This window comes from Phocoena sinus, chromosome 14, assembly GCF_008692025.1.
Source record: "Phocoena sinus isolate mPhoSin1 chromosome 14, mPhoSin1.pri, whole genome shotgun sequence".
Taxonomy (NCBI): domain Eukaryota; kingdom Metazoa; phylum Chordata; class Mammalia; order Artiodactyla; family Phocoenidae; genus Phocoena; species Phocoena sinus.
In genome coordinates this window covers 38,043,232-38,060,614 of record NC_045776.1, presented here as the reverse complement: position 1 = coordinate 38,060,614, position 17,383 = coordinate 38,043,232, and the positions used below count along the sequence as shown (strand labels likewise).

The following is a 17,383-nucleotide window of genomic DNA, read 5'->3' as shown; positions in this document are numbered from 1 at the left end:
ATTCTTCCTCCTTTGGAACCCTCCCCCCGACCCCCCCCCCCCGACCCCGCAAATACCTTCCTCTCAAACCTCCTGTGGCATTCAGGGTTTGGACATCTCCCTATCTCTGGCTCTGTGTCACGATACAGAGAAGGCGGCACCCCAAGCTCCTCCCACCAGAACTCCGCCTCTGAGGATCATCTAGAACCCACGGTCTTGTCCACCCAGGCACACTGTCAATGCAGTGGGAAGTGCAGGACCAAAAGTGCTGGCTGGCAAGTCTGGGGCTGTGTCCTCACCTTCCTTTACTGCGGGCCCTGCCTCCACTGCCTGCTTCCCCAGCTCCTCACAGCACTTCGTCCCCACCCCAGCTCCAGTCTGGTGGCTTGCTTTTCCCCGTGTCAGAGAGGAAAGGGGGACTTCTTGTTAGGTTTGGGCACTGTGGCCAACCCTGCCCAGGGACCTAGGGGATGGGCTTGCAGTGGAGACTTTCAGAGGCACACACCGGTCGAGAGATTTTTCTAGAGGGTCCAGGTAGCAGACAGATTCCACGGAGGGAAGGACCAAAGCTGCTTCCAGTGGGCCAGCCCTGGACCCCAGAGGCACGGCTGGCCAGATTCCATGAACCACAGAGCACCACGGACAAGGCTTTTTTTTTTTTAAACTGTGCTTTATTTAGGGCTAAGCTGGAGAAAGCGTCATCCAATAGTTACAGAAGGTTACAAGGAGTTTTAGGGAGTTGAGTGTGAAAAGAGCAGTTGTACTGAACTGCAGCTGTTTTGTTTTTTTCATTTTTTTTTTACAACATCTGGACATCCTAAAAGGAGCCAAGAAAAAGAAAAAGAAAATTTTAAAAATAACAAAATTAACCAACAAAATAGAAAGAAAGGCAGAAGGCCTGAGAGGAACCAGACAGATGTTCTTCTAAAGCAAAAAAGAAAAAAACATGGTAGGTCCGAGGGCCCCCCAGCCTCCAGATGAACAGGACATCAGTGAGGAGGGCGTCAAGGCGGAAAGCCAAAGCAAGTCCTCCCAAAGGTGCAAATAAATTATAATAAATATGTTATACTTTAAAATATATGTGTTCTTAAATAATTCAGTGTTTTTTTCTGATTCTGAGTTTTTTTAAGCAATGTCTTTTTTAACTGCTCTAAAGTCATTTACCAAAGATAAATATCGTGCTTTCATTAAATAGTTTTCCTTGTTTTTTTTTCTCTATCATTACAATTAAAAGTCCTACAAAATATGCAAATTTATTTACAGAAAAACAGAGCCGGCATCATTTAAACATCCCTGTTTTTCAAAATTCCTTGTAAACAGTTTCAGAAATTCTTCAAAGATTTTTTTTTTTTTCTCTCTCTTGTTTAAGGTTTTTGTGTGTGTGTGTGTTGTTTAGTTGTTTTAAGATGAAAGTTCCCAGGTCTCCCTTGCCCGGAAAGTCTCTGGAGCAAGCATGGAAGGCGAGTGAAGCAGAGGTGTCGAGGGCTTGCGGAGAGCGGGCGAGTGCGCGCAGCTCCCGGAGCGAAGCGAGGCGAGGGCGGAGGTGGCGGCGGGCCTTCCTGCCAGAGGCGCGGCCTCCACCGGAGGTGGGCAGCCAGGGTCCCACAGGTCTGGGCGGGTCCGGCCTGGCCCTCGGGGTCAACGGCATCCAACAGCACTCGCGGGGAGAAGGGATTGATGCTCAGTCTAAACTCTACAAAAGTACAGTCCTACAACATCTGGGATTTTAGCAGTAACGCTAACTTCTATAGGTTTTTTTTTTTTTTTTTTTTGCTTTCCTCTAATTTTTCTTCTATTATATAGGTATTTTAAACTTCTCCTTTTTAAAATTCTGTACAACTATTATGATTTTAAGAGGGGGAAGAGTTAGAAGCATTTACAGACTTTTCACAACAATTATCTTGCCTCGTCAGTCCCTTGTTTTCCCCTCCTTTCCTCACACTTCACGGTTAACGAGTTTTCATATTTTGTTACTTTCCCCGAATATCCACCAATTTGTTCGTCTTAACAGCTCCATCCAGACATATAATACAGAAAACCATAGGAAAGTGTCATAGACTTGAATGACAGTAATCAAAGCGCCTCTCAAAGTATCAAAGAACTATTATCTTGCTGTTTTAAAAGCATTGAAGCATTATTTTTCTTTTTTTTGTTTTTTTGTGTTTTTTGTTTTTTTTTTTTTAATTACATTTTTCATAGAATCACTCTAAGCTGTTTCAAGAACAGCCATGAGGCAGGAAGGAGGTTCTCCTCCGTTCCCCCTCTATTTGACCTAGAGCTACACATCTGCAATAAAAAGTTTGGTCCTTTGGTCCCTAAATAGCTAAAGGAATGACAGATAGAGATGATCAGTGGCGGCCTCCCAGCCGCCCCCCTGGGGACCAGGCCCCACCAGACACACCGCTTGCCCCAGCCTGCCTCAGGCGCCCATGGGCTGGAAAAGCCCCAGGGATCGGGAAGCAGCGGCCCTTCCCGGTTCCCAGCCCTGCAGCCTCCCCACCTTGTCTCAAGTTATTTTGTTTTAAAGTTGCCTTTTTTTTTCTCGTTTTTCTTCATCTTCTTCTTCTTTATGTCATATATATTTTTCCCCCAAACACGTGCCCTCTGAACTCCACAGACGCTATACTTTCCTTGAAGAAATGTGACAGTCACAGAGAGTGTCTGGAGTCTTCAGCTTGATTGATATTGGCTGATATGTCAAAGGTGTCATCCAACAGTTCTCATTTATAAATATATATAGAGAGAGGTTTGTTTTTTAATGTAGCCCGTTCAGCATCCTGCCCTAAAATGAAGAAAATCAGGGCTGATTAAGCCAAGAGAGGAAATACAAAATGCATCCAAACACCAAAAGGAACCTGCCTCGGGGGTTAGGGCGGGAGCTCTGGGGGATAGCGGGAGAGGGGGAAGAGACCAGTATGAGAATTAGTCATGATCATGATACATAAAAAAGAAATCGACTCTTCTATTCAGAGTAAGAAACCACTGGGAGGTCTAGTGGTGATGGTTGTAGCTGAGGTTTGGTTGTTGGGAGAGGGTTTTTGATTTGGGTTCCTTTAGAGTTCTGGATTGGGGGACGGCTAGATCTAAGGGAAGAATTTGGGACTGTGGGATATGAATTCATCATTAAACTGATCTCTAAGGGATCTAGCCCAGATACAATATGTATACAGAAGCCTAGCAAACAAGATAGCAAAAATCTAGCAGCCCAGCCCACCCCCCCCCTCAAGATCCGTGACATGAATTTTGCAGAATTCTTGCCCAGTTTCCAAGCCAACCACCTCTTTCCCAAGGTCACTATTTGCGAGGCTATGTATATATATGTATATCTGGATATATGTGTAGAATATATTCACCTGCACATATGTGGATATACATGGATATGTGTGTATGTATATGCATAGATACACACATACACACACACACACACACATAATATTTTTCTCATACATGCCAGGGAATTTAGAGGAAATTCAGCACTTCGAGGAAGTGGATGGGGAGAACCTAAAAGAAGTTAGAACAGATTTAATCATCAAAGTTAAATTAACTCAGACAATTCTTGATTTTGTTTTGAATGGTGGCTTTTTGGTGTTTTGTTTTGCATTTCAAAGAAAAAAAATCATGATCCGACTAGAATCAGAAGGAAAATGCTTAATCATTGTAAATTAACAAATGAGACTCGTCTCCATTCTAGCAAGCAGCTTCCACTTATACATGGGGGTGACTGGTTACATCAAGAGAGTTAGAACTGCAAAGCCCCCAGTTGAGGGGACAACGTCATGCGTATATCAATCCATGCTGGCAGGTTTTTCACACTGTTGATTCAACAAACAGCAAACCGTACACAGCAATCTAAACAATTACAACACCAAATAAAATAATAATAAAATTAAAAAACACTTGTCAAGGACCCTTTTTCAGTTGTAAACGAAAAGGTGCATTTTGCTTTTGTTAGTACTGTTTCTTCCAAACCGACCAAAAAGCCCTCCCAACTCCCAGGCCCCCACCTCCCTCCCCACATTTAATTTAGCAGAAGTGGCTACAATACAAACCTTACAATTGCTACCGGGCTCTCTCTCAGAGGCCCCGGGCTTTGAACTCTAGGTTTTTGGTTTAGAATTTTTTTTTTTTTTTTTTTATCATTCTGTTACTGTAGAGATTTTGTTTTTGTTTTTTTCTTTTTGTTTTTCCTTTTGAAGTGAGATTTAAAATAGCCTAACTGGAAAAAGACCAGACCTAGGAAAGTGTCAATTGAAAAAGGCCCCCAAATTTCTAGAAAAAAATAAAATCACAATATTTTCAAGTGCAAGTAAATCAACCACGCATAGATACTTTTAAGATGTTTTCCTCATTTTTAAGAAAAAAAAAAATAATGGTTTGCACAGTTAAATGATCCCATGTCCGATAATTCGGGAATTCATCTTTATTTTTACTATTTTTTTGTTCTTTTGTTTTTTTTTCTCTATGTGACATCTAGAGAAGCATAAAAAACGCTGAACAAGAAAAACCAAACAACAGAAAGTAAAACCACTGCAAGCACCAAGAACGAAACGAAAATGAGCACAGCAAAAAAGATTGTGGCAGCACAAAAGTCAAGAAAATGCACGTGTGATCATGACTGGCCAATCATCAACTGATACAACATCCAAGAAAAACGCTCCAATCACAGCACCTCCACGAAACTTGACGGCAATTGTCATGCAACCGATTCTTAGCCTTGTTACATGACGCCATCATGTCACACTGTGAACTTTGAGTTGATTTGAACTTACGGATGGGGGACTGTTTTCTCCACTCTCATGTGATTACGTGAACTTTATTCCTAGCTCAGCGCGAGACTGTGGTGGATTTGACTGGCCCTGGTTGGGTTGTTGGAATTTGATTGAATGACAAAAGAAGAAAAGATTTATATATATATTTATATATGTAGAGAGAGAGAGAAAGAGAGAGAGAACAAGAGAGTGTGGGCAAGGGGGGAGGAGGGGGGGGCGGGTTGGGTCGGGGAGTGTGGGGGGTGGGACAGGGAGAGTCGGGTTGAGGGTGAAGAAGGGCAAGGAAGAAGTTAAAACAAAATTAAAAGGAAAAATATTTATACAGCACCAGACCACAGCATCAATCTAAAAGCTCTAATGAGAGAACAGCAGTCAAATCATAAGAGAACTGAAAAAAAAACTCAAAGGATGGAGGAAGCCGGCAGACAAACAACATGGGCACGTCAACACACACACACTCAGGCACACGCACACGCACACACGGTTGTTTGTGCAGACACATGATACACCGTGAACAGTAGCAGAACCTCACACAGGGCCACTAAGGGCATCCATCATGCGCTGGGAAGAGGAGGGAGGGTGTAGGCAGCTTGGTGAGGGGGCCAGAAAAAACTAAAACAGCCCCTCAAACCACCTTGGCCGGCAAGCAGATCAGGGAGCACGCTCTCTGCCTCTGACCACCCTTGATTCTTTCCCTCTCCCCCAGGTGCCGAGCTCTCCTCGCCTCGCCAGCCTGCCGTGGCTTCAGCCTGTGGACCAGCAGGGGGAGCCTGACCGGGTGGCCCCGATTTGCCGGGTGGGGCAGAGGCTGATTAAGGCGACTGCTGTATCCGTGGGGTCCGTCCACAAAACACCCTGCTGCCCAGTACAGCGCATGCAGACGGCAACTCAGCCCTCCCGCCCTGTCCCGTCCCGCCGTGGCCGCCATCCCCAGAGAAGGGCGTCCCCACTAAAAGAGCACCCGCTGCATGAGGCCGTGAGCCTCTCCCCGTCCACTCTGCCTCAACCCTCTTTCCTCAGAACCTTCAGAAAATGAACACTTGTAGTTCTGAGATTTAGAGTAAATCACATCAACGTTCTCAGAATTCTACAGACACATCCTGGCACAACTGATTTTATTTCATGATCGCCTTACTCTCTCTGTTCTGCTCTCAAGGTGGCCCACGTGGCCAAAGCAAGGCTGCTTCCTGGCACGTGAAGCCTTTAGACGGCTCTGCAGCTCTGACCCAGGAAACGGTCACGTGGAAGACTAGGGTGCCCTGCAGTGCTGGTCACACGGAACAGGAGACTCCACTGGAGAGGGGCGGGCTATGGCCCTGTTTCCCCAGTCTCTCTGCTGCTGTCACTTGTGCTCTGCTGCCCTCCCCCACTCCACCTCCCCCTTCTCCATTCCTTCATACCCTATACCCCTCCACGTACAGCTTTCTAGACTGCCCCATCTCACAAGCCCCGACCTGCCTTCTTCACTAGTGGAGCCCTAACTGGCGGAGGCTGAGCTCCCTTCTCTGTCGAGCATCATCCAATTATTCCGTTTTGAGTTGTCTTGAGCACGCGTCACCATTGGGGGTCCTTTGCCCCCACCCAGGGCACTGGGGGCCCCCAGCCCTACGCCCTCCTCACGGTTACCCCTGAGCTCACTTCCCAGTCCCTGCTCCCCTGCAGCCCCCGGGTCTGTGCACCAGGCTTGCAGAGTCTGCAGGGGTTTCCGACGCACCGGGCTTCTACACGCAGCGGCTTCCACTCTCAGCTTTGTGTTTTCCTACAGGGAGTGTGGAAGGGAAGCCTGAGGTCATGACATGTCACTGTGGATAAGATGCAAAACAGCTGAGAGGTGACTATTTTAAGCCTGAGCCCGGCCTCCAGCTCTGCGTTCTCAGAAGAGCCCCCACCCCTCTTCCTCCGCAGAGCCCTGCTGCCCTGCCTGCCCGTCCTACTCCTCCCACAGCATATCTCCCTCACCAAGACCAGGGCCCAACAAGGCCCGTCTGCATCTCCAGCCCCTCCGGAAAGCAAGCCCTTAGACCCACCACCCAGGAGAGCCAACTGGCGGGCCCCTGGGGTGGGAGAAGAGGCCTAAGAACTGAGGAGGGGGAATTCCCCAGCGGTCCGGTGGTTAGGACTGTGCCCTCACTGCCGAGGGCCCGGGTTCAATCCCTGGTGGGGGAACTAAGATCCTGAAAGCCTCACGGCGCGGAGGGCAGCGCCATCAGGTGTCAGCCACGGCAACCCAGGGACACCTGCACCCAGTCCTGGGACGCCCACTCCTCCCCACTCCACTGTGCTCCTTTGCCGGCTGCCAGCTTTCCTCCAGCCACCCTTCAGTGCCTGGCACTGCCCAGTGCTGGGGATTCGAGCCTGAATTTCACACAGCTCCGCCCCAAGTCTCCATCCAGGGAACCTTCTCGTACCCACTCACCTCTCACACACACTTGGTCCCCAGCACACAAACACTCAAACTCGTTCAGCCGCTAAGGAGGCTCCCTGGGGTTCTTCCCATGCACTGCTGACCACTTTCTTCATTAGGGAGCGGTGGCACCTCTGCCTGCACAGTGACCCCTGCCTGGCCACCCTCTGGAAGAGCCTCTCCGAGCACAGCCCTAGAGGTGACAGCAGAGTCACTGACCGGCGTAGGGGAGCTTGAATCAGGACCGGGAAGCCCCACCTCATGACCTGGTCAAGCTGAGCCAATTCAGATGCCAGGTCCTAAACACAGCTGGTCAGAGCAGACGCTGTGCAAAAGCACACTCAGAACCAAAGCCCGGGGCCAGAAGAAACGGGGCTCCCAGGGAGTCAGACACGCCACTCAGAGGGTTCTCCCTCCACGGAGCCGGATGCCCGCGCGCCCGCCCTCAGCCTGGGCCCAGAGGTGGAACAAGGGACTTGGGTGTCTGCCTGGACCTGGCCACGTTCGTGTTTCTGCCCACTTTCCCTGCCTTTGTTTCCTTCCTCTTAGTTTCCCCGTAAAGATTTCTGGGAGAAACTCCCATCTTAGCGCAAGATGAGGGGCAGGGGCAGCAATGAAGCCAGGAACCCACGCTCCCATCCATCAGGGTGCGCAGACCCCACCCTACCCAGGCCTCATTTTACAGAACCAAAGCCCAACCACGCTCCCCCTCCCCACGGCTGCCCTGCCAGGGGCCCTCTCTTTCCCCAGAACCCCCTCACTCCAGTTCTGACCCGGCCACCTATTTGCCTCATGTCTTTACCACCGGCCATGAGACCACCCTCCCGGTGCCTATTCACACCTAACTATGGCCCCTGAGCCCCTGCTTAGGCTAGCCCCGCCCTTCCGAGCAACTAGGACCCATCATCTGTAAACACCCTTTGCTGGCCTGTAAAATCATGCAGTTTTAAGCTGCTTTTGCATGCTGTTTCCTCCCTCTCTTACTGGCAGCAGCCACTGCCCATGGCGCTCCCCGAGCCTGGCCCTATGGCACCTGCCTTCTGTTACACCCTCTAACGGTCTTGGGTTGGGAACCTGAATGCACCATTTGTTAAAATCCTGTGAATGGAGCTGAAAGGTCAACTCTACTGTAGGAGCTACGCGAGCTCACAGTTTTTTAGAAGACTGCCTAGTGGGGGGCTAGTCAGATGGCTGTCCCCAGAGAAATGAGAGGCCCTGATGTGTCCCCTCTGATATTCAGGACACTCTGGGGTAGGAGGGGTGAGGTGAAGATAGCAGAGGGGGGTTTATCCATCTCCTTACTTGAAGAGGTTAAGAGCTCAGCCTCTGGAAGTAAGCACTCCCCCTTCATATCATGACTCTGCTGCTCAGGAGCTGATTAGCAAGTGACTTAATCTGTCGGTGCTCCATCTATAAAATGGGAATAATAACACTACCTACCTCATAGGCAGCTACAAGTACACAGTTATGTCTTAGAGTTGTCACCTACAAGAACTGTCTCTTGCACGGTAAGCGCAGTCTGAAAGTCTGTGGTTCTCATCTTTCTGGCCTTCGTATTCCCTGGTGGAAGAAACCACCCTGCTCTTTTAGCCACTCCTCTCAAGCCCCCACCCCAATCATGACTGCTAACTGGTTCTACCCTGAGGGCCACTTCTTACCTTCTGTCCCAAACCACAAGTCTGCCGTCCTCACCCCTTCATCTGGGAATTTCTCTGACCTAGATGTTGCCTCCTTTCTTGGGGTTTTAGTTGCATCAAGGTCTAGGAGGCTGAGACAAGCTGTTTTGGGGGGAGCCGCAAAACACACCCACAGGGGCCCCTCGGAATCTCAGGGCATGGCACTGGAGCATGCCGCCTCCTTAAAAGTCCTCTGATGGCTCCAATGCCTGGGTTTCATCACTGAAGAAATGGAAGCCCAAGAGGGAAAGCACCTTGACCCAGGTCACGCCTTAGCGGCAGAGCTAAGCCTGTTTAAGAAAAAGTGCTCCATGTCGCGAAAGGGCTGCTTTCACTGCACTGTCCCTCCCCTCCTATGGAAATGTACCCATTGGCTGGCTGCCACCGTGTTGGTGTGAGCACAGAGCTGGAAGCTCCACGCGGGCAGCACGGTGACCATGCGTCTCGGCATCCCGGCACTGAGCCAGCATCTGGCACAAGAACGTGCCCACGCTCTGAACGAACATGTGCGTGTGCATTTCACACAGACCAAAGACGGACAGGGGCAGGAACTGAGGAAGCATGAGAGGTGGACGCTGCTCTTCTAGCTTTGCAGTGAGTAGAGGCTCAAGCACCCTCTTCAAGGGAAGGTGAGTGTGACTGCTCCTGGGTGGATGAAGGCGGTCCTGCTGGCAGCGGTGGGATTTGAGAGGAGACTAGGAAGCCGGAGACCTCCCTCCCAAACTCCAGACTCTGACCCTCCACTCGGATGTGTAACTGTCACATGCCTCACCTTTCTCCCAATCCCTCTCCATCTCAGACCACGACAACTCTGCTCTTCCAGTTACTCGGGCCAAAAGCTAAGCGTCATCCTTGATGCCTCTTTCTCTCACATCCCCTCTAATTCCTTACAAACAGCACCAACTCCCTCACACCACATCGACTGCTGTCACCCTGGACTGAGCGGTCCCAGCGCTAGACCTCTGCCTTGGGCCCTACGATCTATCAACACGGCAGCCAGCGAGCCTCCTGAAATGCAAGTTAATGACATCACTCTTCTGTGCGGAGCTCTCCAGTGGCTCCCCCCAAGCCCCCCATTTCTGAGGAGAGGCCAAAGTCCATGCAACGGCTTGTAGGTCCTACACGAGGTGGCCCTCCTCACCTCTGGGATCTCCTTTTCCACTACACCCCACCCCCACCCCCGCCCCGTGCTCGCTCTCCTCCAGTCACCTTGGCCTCCTGCTGGTCCTTGAACACACAGCATTGCCCACACCTTGGAGCCTGTGCACTGCCTGTTCCCCGGGCGCGAGGACCGAGGGAACAGCCAAACCCTGGCGTGGCTCCCGGCCTCCCCTTCTTCAAACCTTTGCTCAGATGTCACCTCCTCAACAAGGCCTACCCTGACTACCTGATTTAACTGTAACCAACAATTCTGACACACTATATAATTTACTCTTTGATCCTCTGTCCTTGTTTGTTGTCTGCCTCCCCTGCTAAGGACAAGGATTCTCACTAGTCTTACTCATGCTGAGTACCTAACAGTACCTGGCACACGGTACTGCTGAAGCCGCAAAGGACTGGGCAGCCTCGCCTGGACTATGAACGATCTGGGACGGGTGGAGCGTACCTCAATGGGAGAAACCAGGCTGGGGGTGGACTTTTGATGGCCAGGCACATATCCTCCCTCCCGCCTTCCCCAGGAAGCTGCTTCACCCAGGGGAGCACGTGGGCTGGAAGAGGAGTGGCCGACTGTGCCTTCAGCTGTAAGGCAGGACCCAGACAGAGGAGGGAAAGGTGACACCTGCCCACTCATCATGGCCTCTGTAAAGAGGGCGGGGTAAGTGGCCCCAGTCCCATACCATCACCCTCCTCACCTTCTGTCCCATCCTGTTTTGTTTTTTGGTAAAGTTCCCTTTGAAAAGTCCTGTCCCTCCTCTCCAGACTGAGCTGCGGGGAATTGAAGGGGTGAAGGGGTCAAGTGTCTAAAAGCCACCAGCCCTTCAGGCAAGAGAGCTGGGAAGGGGAGAGCCACGGAGTCTGGGAGAAGGCCCCAGCACAGGCCTACAGCTCCCCACAGGGCCTACTCCTCCCCCAAACTCTCCCAGCCCTGAGCTTGCCATCTGCTCACCCCAGGGTTTTCTGGCAAACAAAATTGCCGGTGTAGACCTTCTCAGACCGGTTCCCTCACTCCTGCTCCTCTTAGCTCTGCGGCAGGGGGATGGTCATACCCATTTCTGACGGGGTGACCACAGCTCTGCGCCTGCCCCCTAGGCACCGGGCGAGGAGCAGGTCGAGCCGGGCGCAGCGGGTCCAAGGCACAGCGAGGCTCCGTCCGGCCCACAGAGGCCAGGGGAGGCGGCGGGTCCGTCCGGTATCAACCTCCCCAACCCCCCGTCCCCGCGCCCCGGCCGACCCCGGTTACCTGTGCGAGTCCTGGTCTCCCCCGGGGGACGCTCCCGCCTGCACTCAGTACGGGCGATTGGCGTCTTTGGGCCGCTTCAGCTGCACCTTGAGCCTCTTCATGCCGATCTGGAAGCCGTTCATGGCCTGGATGGCGGTCTGCGCGCTGGCCGGGTTGTCGAAGCTCACGAAGCCTGGCGAGACACGAGGGACGAGGGCCTGGGTTTCCACGGGGCCGCCCCGGCCGGGAGGGGGCGGGGTCGGAGAAGGTCCGTGGGGCCGAGGGCGGGGTGGGGCGGGGCGGGCGGCGGTGTCTCCCCGCTCCCGCCACGCCTCCGGGCGGGGGCGGGGCTCAAGGCTCCTCCCCCTCGGGGCCCCGCCCCCGTCCCGGCCTAGTTTCCCCCCCCTCCCCAACTGCCCCCGTGCTTGCGGACCCTCCGGCGGCGGGTGCTGCCGAGGCTCCCGGCTCCCCGACCCGCGCGGCCCCGGGCCGGGCCGCCCCGGCTCCACCTCGGCTCTGGGCGGCGCCGCTGTCCCGCACGCCCTCTCCCCCAGGCGGGGCGCCCGCGGCGCGGCGGGGCTCGGAGAGGCGCCCGCCCCCCACCCGCGCCGGCCCCGGCACCTCAGCCCCTGCCTGCGGTGGGAGAGGGCGGACACACCTGCGGGTGGAGGAGTTTATTGGACACTGTCCTCCCTGACAGGAGGGGGCCTGGCAGCGGGAGGGCACGGGGTGCCGGCCTGGGGAGAGAGAGGAGTGCGAGGGGAGGGAGGGGAGGCGCCACGGAGCGAACTTCGCCGCCGCCGATTCCGGCCGCCCCCCTCACGAGTGCCGCCCGGCCGCGGGGCAGGGCAGAGGCAGGGTCCCCGCCGCCCCTCCTCCCGCTCCGTCCCTGCCGAGGCTGCCCCCAGCCAGGCTCCGGGTGGCCACCGCCACCGGGGCCAGTCCACACCGGCTCACATTAACCAGCCACCTCGCTCCCAGGGGCCGTCTGCACCATCCTTTTATTTAGTAAAACTCCACCCTGGGAGCAGGGGCTCTTGCCCAGGACTAAGCACGCACCCATTGATGTGAATCCCTCGTAACACTAATAATGGCATAACAATAATAGTACAAATTGACCCTATTAGCGAAAGTTAGCTAAGTGCCTTCTCCGTGTACTACAGACTGCAGAAGTGCTTTTCACGTGTTCACTCCTCCCAATATCCCAGGACATAGAACCATCCATGGCTCCCAGTCACCTTCTGAAACAAGCAGTTCCCAGGTGGGAATGGATTAGGTTCCCAAAGCTGATTTAGAAGTCACCTTTTGGAACTTCGAATGCATCTCCTTATAGACTACACTACATCAGCATTTCCCAAAAATGGCCCTAAAAGGTGCTCCCTGAGAAAGGGCCTTCGGTGGTCAAGCAAATTTACAGCCAGGCCCCTCTGGGACAGTTCATGGCACATTAACAAATAAAAACATCCCTCTACCACCCCAACTTCTCTCTTCTTTATGTCTTTGTTTAACCTAGTATTTCCTGGAATTTATTTGACTTTAAAGGCCTTTTCTCCTGTAAAATGGGCTTAGATCCTGCAAAATATATGAAACTAAGCTTGGCGAAGTTCCCAGGCCATCCTGCAAATGCACTTCATTTGGGGTGCTCATCTCCAAACGGCCATTAGATATATAAGGGATAGGTGTACAGACTCCGTTGATGTAGAGAGCTGTTTTCTCGGTTAATTGTCTGTGGTACCTTGGGCCTGCCTGTGACCCCTCCCTTACTCTCCCTGTGTGGTGGCCCTTTTACCTCCGCCCCAGACACTGCCTCCACCGGCCTCTTTTCTCTTTCTCCTTCCTGCATTTGTGTGCATTTTCTCTGGAGGCCATGTGCCATCAAAGATGGGGGAGGGGTGTGTGTACACGCATGTGAGTGCACTCAAGAGTGGTAGCATGTGAGCTCGGATGAGATTGGTCAGAGATGGGCCCAGGGCAACATAACCAACATCTATGTATTATGTATTAATCTATGGGCGAAAACACATAGGAAAGATTTCTGATTATCCGTAGTTGGAAATCAATGTGAGTCATCTTTCCACCTCCCCCTCTCATGCCCTCCTGGCCCATCCCTTCCCCACCAACTTCTCTGACTGATGACTAAATCGAGCTGTCAGCAGAGCAGTTTTCAAATGCGTGAATGGTGCATCTGTTATACTGCTCTCCCCCGGATTAAAGAGGGTGGGCAAACTAAACGCCTCTCTTCCTCCTGGGACAAGATAGCTGAACTGTGGGTGGCCGTTCCCCCCACAAAACAGCAAATACGAGCAAAGTGGCGAAGAGATGGGAGAAAGATAAAAACGGCCGGAGATGCTGTCTAGGGTGGAGGTGTAAAGGGAGAGAGAGGGTCCTGGAGGAGGGAAGAAGCCCAGCCTTCGGGTTGAGTTTCTGGAAGCCTGGGGGTTGGGAAGGATTCCGGGCTCAAGGAACTTTTCCTCCTGAACTAGTTTTGTTAACTGGCTAGCAGTCAGGGCAAGGAGCATCTCCCCTGCTGGCCCCCCCTCGGCAAGGCTCTAGGCACCATCTCCCATGTTCACGGTTTCCAGGGCTGTGTCCCTTCTCCCAGAACCCCCTGCCCCATTCTTCCCACTCCCGAGAAGGTTTCTGCCTTCCAGACCGTGGGAGGCTGTGCAGGTAGGATGCCCTCCTGGTGGCCCTCCAGCCCGTCTTCCAATGCAGAAACCATCTGTGCTGCACATATGTTCACGACGGCCTCTGAAAGATTCTGTTTATGCTTATAAAGAGCACGCGGGGCCTTTAAGGAGTTCACTTTAACAGAGGACCACGTGTACAGAAAAATGGCCCTTCCTTTGGGGAACAAAGGGGACCCTAGCACCTCCTGAGGTCCGCTCTGGCCAGGTCCCTCACATGGACCATCTCGTATGACCTTCACAGCACTGCTGAGAGCTGACTGCTGAAATCCCCATTCCACAAATAAGGACACTGAGACCCAGAGAGTAAACTTGCCCATGAGTGCGTGCTGGGGAGAGCTGCACAGGCTCGGCTGCCAGAGCGAGGGAGGGAACCCAAGAGGCTGAAGGAGGAGCCACTGGGCCAGCCAGCTTGGCGGGAGCCTGTCCTTTCTCAAGGCCAGTGGATGTTCAGCGCTAGCCGTTTGTTCAGGAAGAGAGGAAAGAGCCAGAGTAGAGGTAGGTGGGCATGGACTCCCAGAAGCAGCAGGGCGAGAGCCTTTGCTGGAGGACTTGAAGGAGCTAATGGCAAGGGTAGGCCGGGGCTGACGCCCCGGGGCCCAGCATGTTCTGGGCTCTTCACAGTTTTCTTCTGATTTATGGAACATCTGAGGCTTACTTAGAGAGCAAAGGCAGCTGATCTCCAGTTTGTCGTTTTTACATACATAATGTAATTCGTCAGAAGAAACACCAAAGAGTGGAGGGGTGCCACCTGGTCTTTTCCTTTTGCCTTGTTTTCCCATCCCCCAGAGAAATGAGCTGCAGGGGCAACTCTGTGCCACTGATATGCCACAGATTTTCAGTGGCAGCTGTCAGAGGGGAAAGGACAATGTGCAAAGATCTTGACTGCCTTGGGGAACATGCTTTCCACCCTGAAGCCCCTCCTGGTCCTGGAAAGCTGGTCTCCAAACTGCAGTCTCCTTAACATGTTCTTCCTGGTGCTTCTGCATTTTTGTACCTTCTCCCCTTCCCTACTCCCAAGGGGGGACCCAGGTTCCCTGGCCAAAGCAGGATCTTATTCTGTCCTCACAGCCCTAGAATCTGGGGGTCAGCCTGGAGAGTCTGAGCTTCTGGCTGACTCAGCTCTGGGGACTGGACTCCTCAATCCTTGGGGAATCATGAGTGGGTCTTGTCCCAGAAAGAAGCTCCCATGGAGGCAGAAGAGGTGGGAGAGGGGCTAAGGAGGAGTGGAGAGGAGAGGTGTGGGGATGAGGTGGGTTTCCAGGAGGTTGGAAGCAAACTGAAACTCGGGATGCCCAGTTGAATTGGAATTTCAGATAAACAATGAATTACTTTTTTAGTATAAGTATATCCCCAATATTGCATGGGACGTATCACACGTAATATTTGGGATATACGTATGCTAAAAATGTATCCATTGTTCATCCGAAATTCTGATTTAACCGGGCATCCTGTGTTTTATATGACAACCATACTCCTAGATCCTCCCAAGTCCTTCGTCTCCTATCTAACACCCTGCCCAGGAGAATTTACCAGGAGTACTTCATCCTGTTACTCCCACCATCTTCCACTACCTACCACACCACATGAAGCGTCTTCACCTGAATGGTTGAAACCCTCCCCAGCACAGGCCCACCGTCACAGCTGGTCTCCCCTGAACCCTCCTTTCTCCCCAAAGCCTCCTGCTTCCTCATTCACTGACCTTTGACTCTTCTCATCCCAGCCCCCATGCCCTCATCCATTCCATTCCCCCTGCCTGGAATTTCCTCCCCTTCCTTTCTGTCTCTTTGCATCCACCTGCCTTTCTCCTTCCTCCATTACTTGGTGCCTCGCAGATTTCACTGCTGTTGAACAGATGTGATTTTCATCTAAGCTCAGACCTGAGGCTTCCTGAGGGCAGGAACCAGTTTCCTCTTCCTGATTCCTCAACAATTTGGCTCTCGTGGCCTGAGGGGGTGGGTAGGGGGAGGAGGGTTCATTGGATGGCAGGAGGGGAGCAAAGAGCAGGGTAGACAGAGAACGGGGGCAGGGGCAGGACAGAGAGATGGACAGAGGAGGCCAAGGGGCCGGCGGGGTAGGGGCCTCGGCTGGGCGGACCTCCCACCCCAAGGATCATGCCTGGCTTTTACCCCGGGGCCACTGTGGCCTTGAGAGGAGAGGGGCGCTGGGAGAATGGGTGTCGCCAGGCTCTGCTCCCTGCCCTTCCACCCCTGCCCAAGGTGGGTCCCTTCCCCTTCTCAGTCGGTGGGAATGGAACTTTTTGCCTGGGAGGAGAGACTATCTCTTGGACTGGGACAGGGAGTAGGGGGGCTGGATGGGGTGGGGGGGTGGGCAGAGAAAGCCAAGAAGCCAAAAGAACAGAAGAGAGAAGAGGGGTGAGAGGTGGAGGCTGTAGGCTGGGCACAGGGAGCACTTGGGAGGTGGGGCCGATGTGAAGGAGCAGGTTAAAAGCAGTTGGCCACCGGTAAATTGGTGCGAGCACCACCCTGTCCTAGGTGAAGCTGGTTTGTTATCTTTACCCACCAAAGCATTTACTTTGGTTAGTCGCCCGATCCACAAACACTTTCGAGGAGATGACATTACCGAAAGGGAGGAACATCTGCATCAGCTCAGCGTCCCCAAACTCCTGGGGCAGATGGTAGATGAACAGGTTACAGCCCTCGGGCCCTGCGGTGGGGGGGGGGGCGGGGGAGGAGGGATGGCGGGGTGGGGGAAGAGAGAGACAGAGGAGAGGTGAGCGAGTTAGGCAGCGGCAGCAGGGAGGGGTGGGGGCGAGGTTAGGAGGGGAAGTCTCATTCAAGATCCAAAAGTGGCCACGGAAAGCGGGGGGCTGCTGAGCCCCGGGTCTGAACTCTGGTCTCCGCTCTGCCCTTGGGCAAGTCACAGAACTTCTCTGCGCCTCAGTGACCTTTTCTGCAAAATGGGTCCATAACAGGGTGCCTGGCAACTCTAGGGCTCCAGGGGTGGAGTCAACCAGTGAATGGGGTGAACGTGCCAAGGCCTGATCAGTCATGGAGGGGAGATGCTGAGAAGAGGCAGGGGTAGGGAGACCTGCTGGGACCCTGCTCAGGGGACGTCAGAGGGAGCTGCCCTGGCGGCAGCCATGCCTGTGGTGCTGGGGCCTCTGGAAGCCTCGCTTCAGCCCCCAGAGGCAGGACTCTGGGGCCTGGAATCCCCATCCTCCTCGTGGCCAGCAGCCCCTGCTTCCCATCTGGTCCCCAACGGCCCTACCCTCTGCTACCCCGAACCTTAAAGTCAGCCCTGATCTTGGAGGTCGAAACCAAGATTGACCCCACCTCCTCCAGCAAGCTAGGTGAGCAGAAGGGGCTTCACTGCAAGGCTCCGTGATGGGATACCCACAAGCCAGGGTACCACGAGCCTTATGCTGTAAAAGTCTTCCCGTTTCGTTACAGCAGTAACAGCCCTGCCACTTCTGTAGCATGAATTACATGCCAGGCTGCTCTACACACTTTACGTGGATGTTAATT

The 17,383-nt window shown here is 53.2% G+C and overlaps 1 protein-coding gene across 13 annotated transcripts in view; it reads right to left on the bottom strand.

Annotated features, from left to right (window-relative positions):
• Positions 1 to 761: 761 nt before the first annotated feature.
• CELF4 (CUGBP Elav-like family member 4) overlaps positions 762 to 17,383 on the bottom strand; it is a 299,015-nt gene continuing 282,393 nt past the window's right edge. For 7 of the 13 annotated variants that reach the window (XM_032602691.1, XM_032602694.1, XM_032602695.1 and 4 more), the window contains 2 exons: positions 11,230 to 11,401; positions 762 to 2,761 (listed from right to left, as the gene is read on the bottom strand). In XM_032602691.1, the coding sequence (XP_032458582.1) occupies positions 11,274 to 11,401 (128 nt within the window). In that variant the 3' untranslated portion in view covers positions 762 to 2,761; positions 11,230 to 11,273. Of the gene's footprint in view, positions 2,762 to 4,571; positions 4,836 to 11,229; positions 11,402 to 11,866; positions 11,946 to 16,478; positions 16,563 to 17,383 lie in introns of those variants that run through there. The other 6 variants (XM_032602699.1, XM_032602700.1, XM_032602701.1 and 3 more) reach the window with 4 other exon arrangements.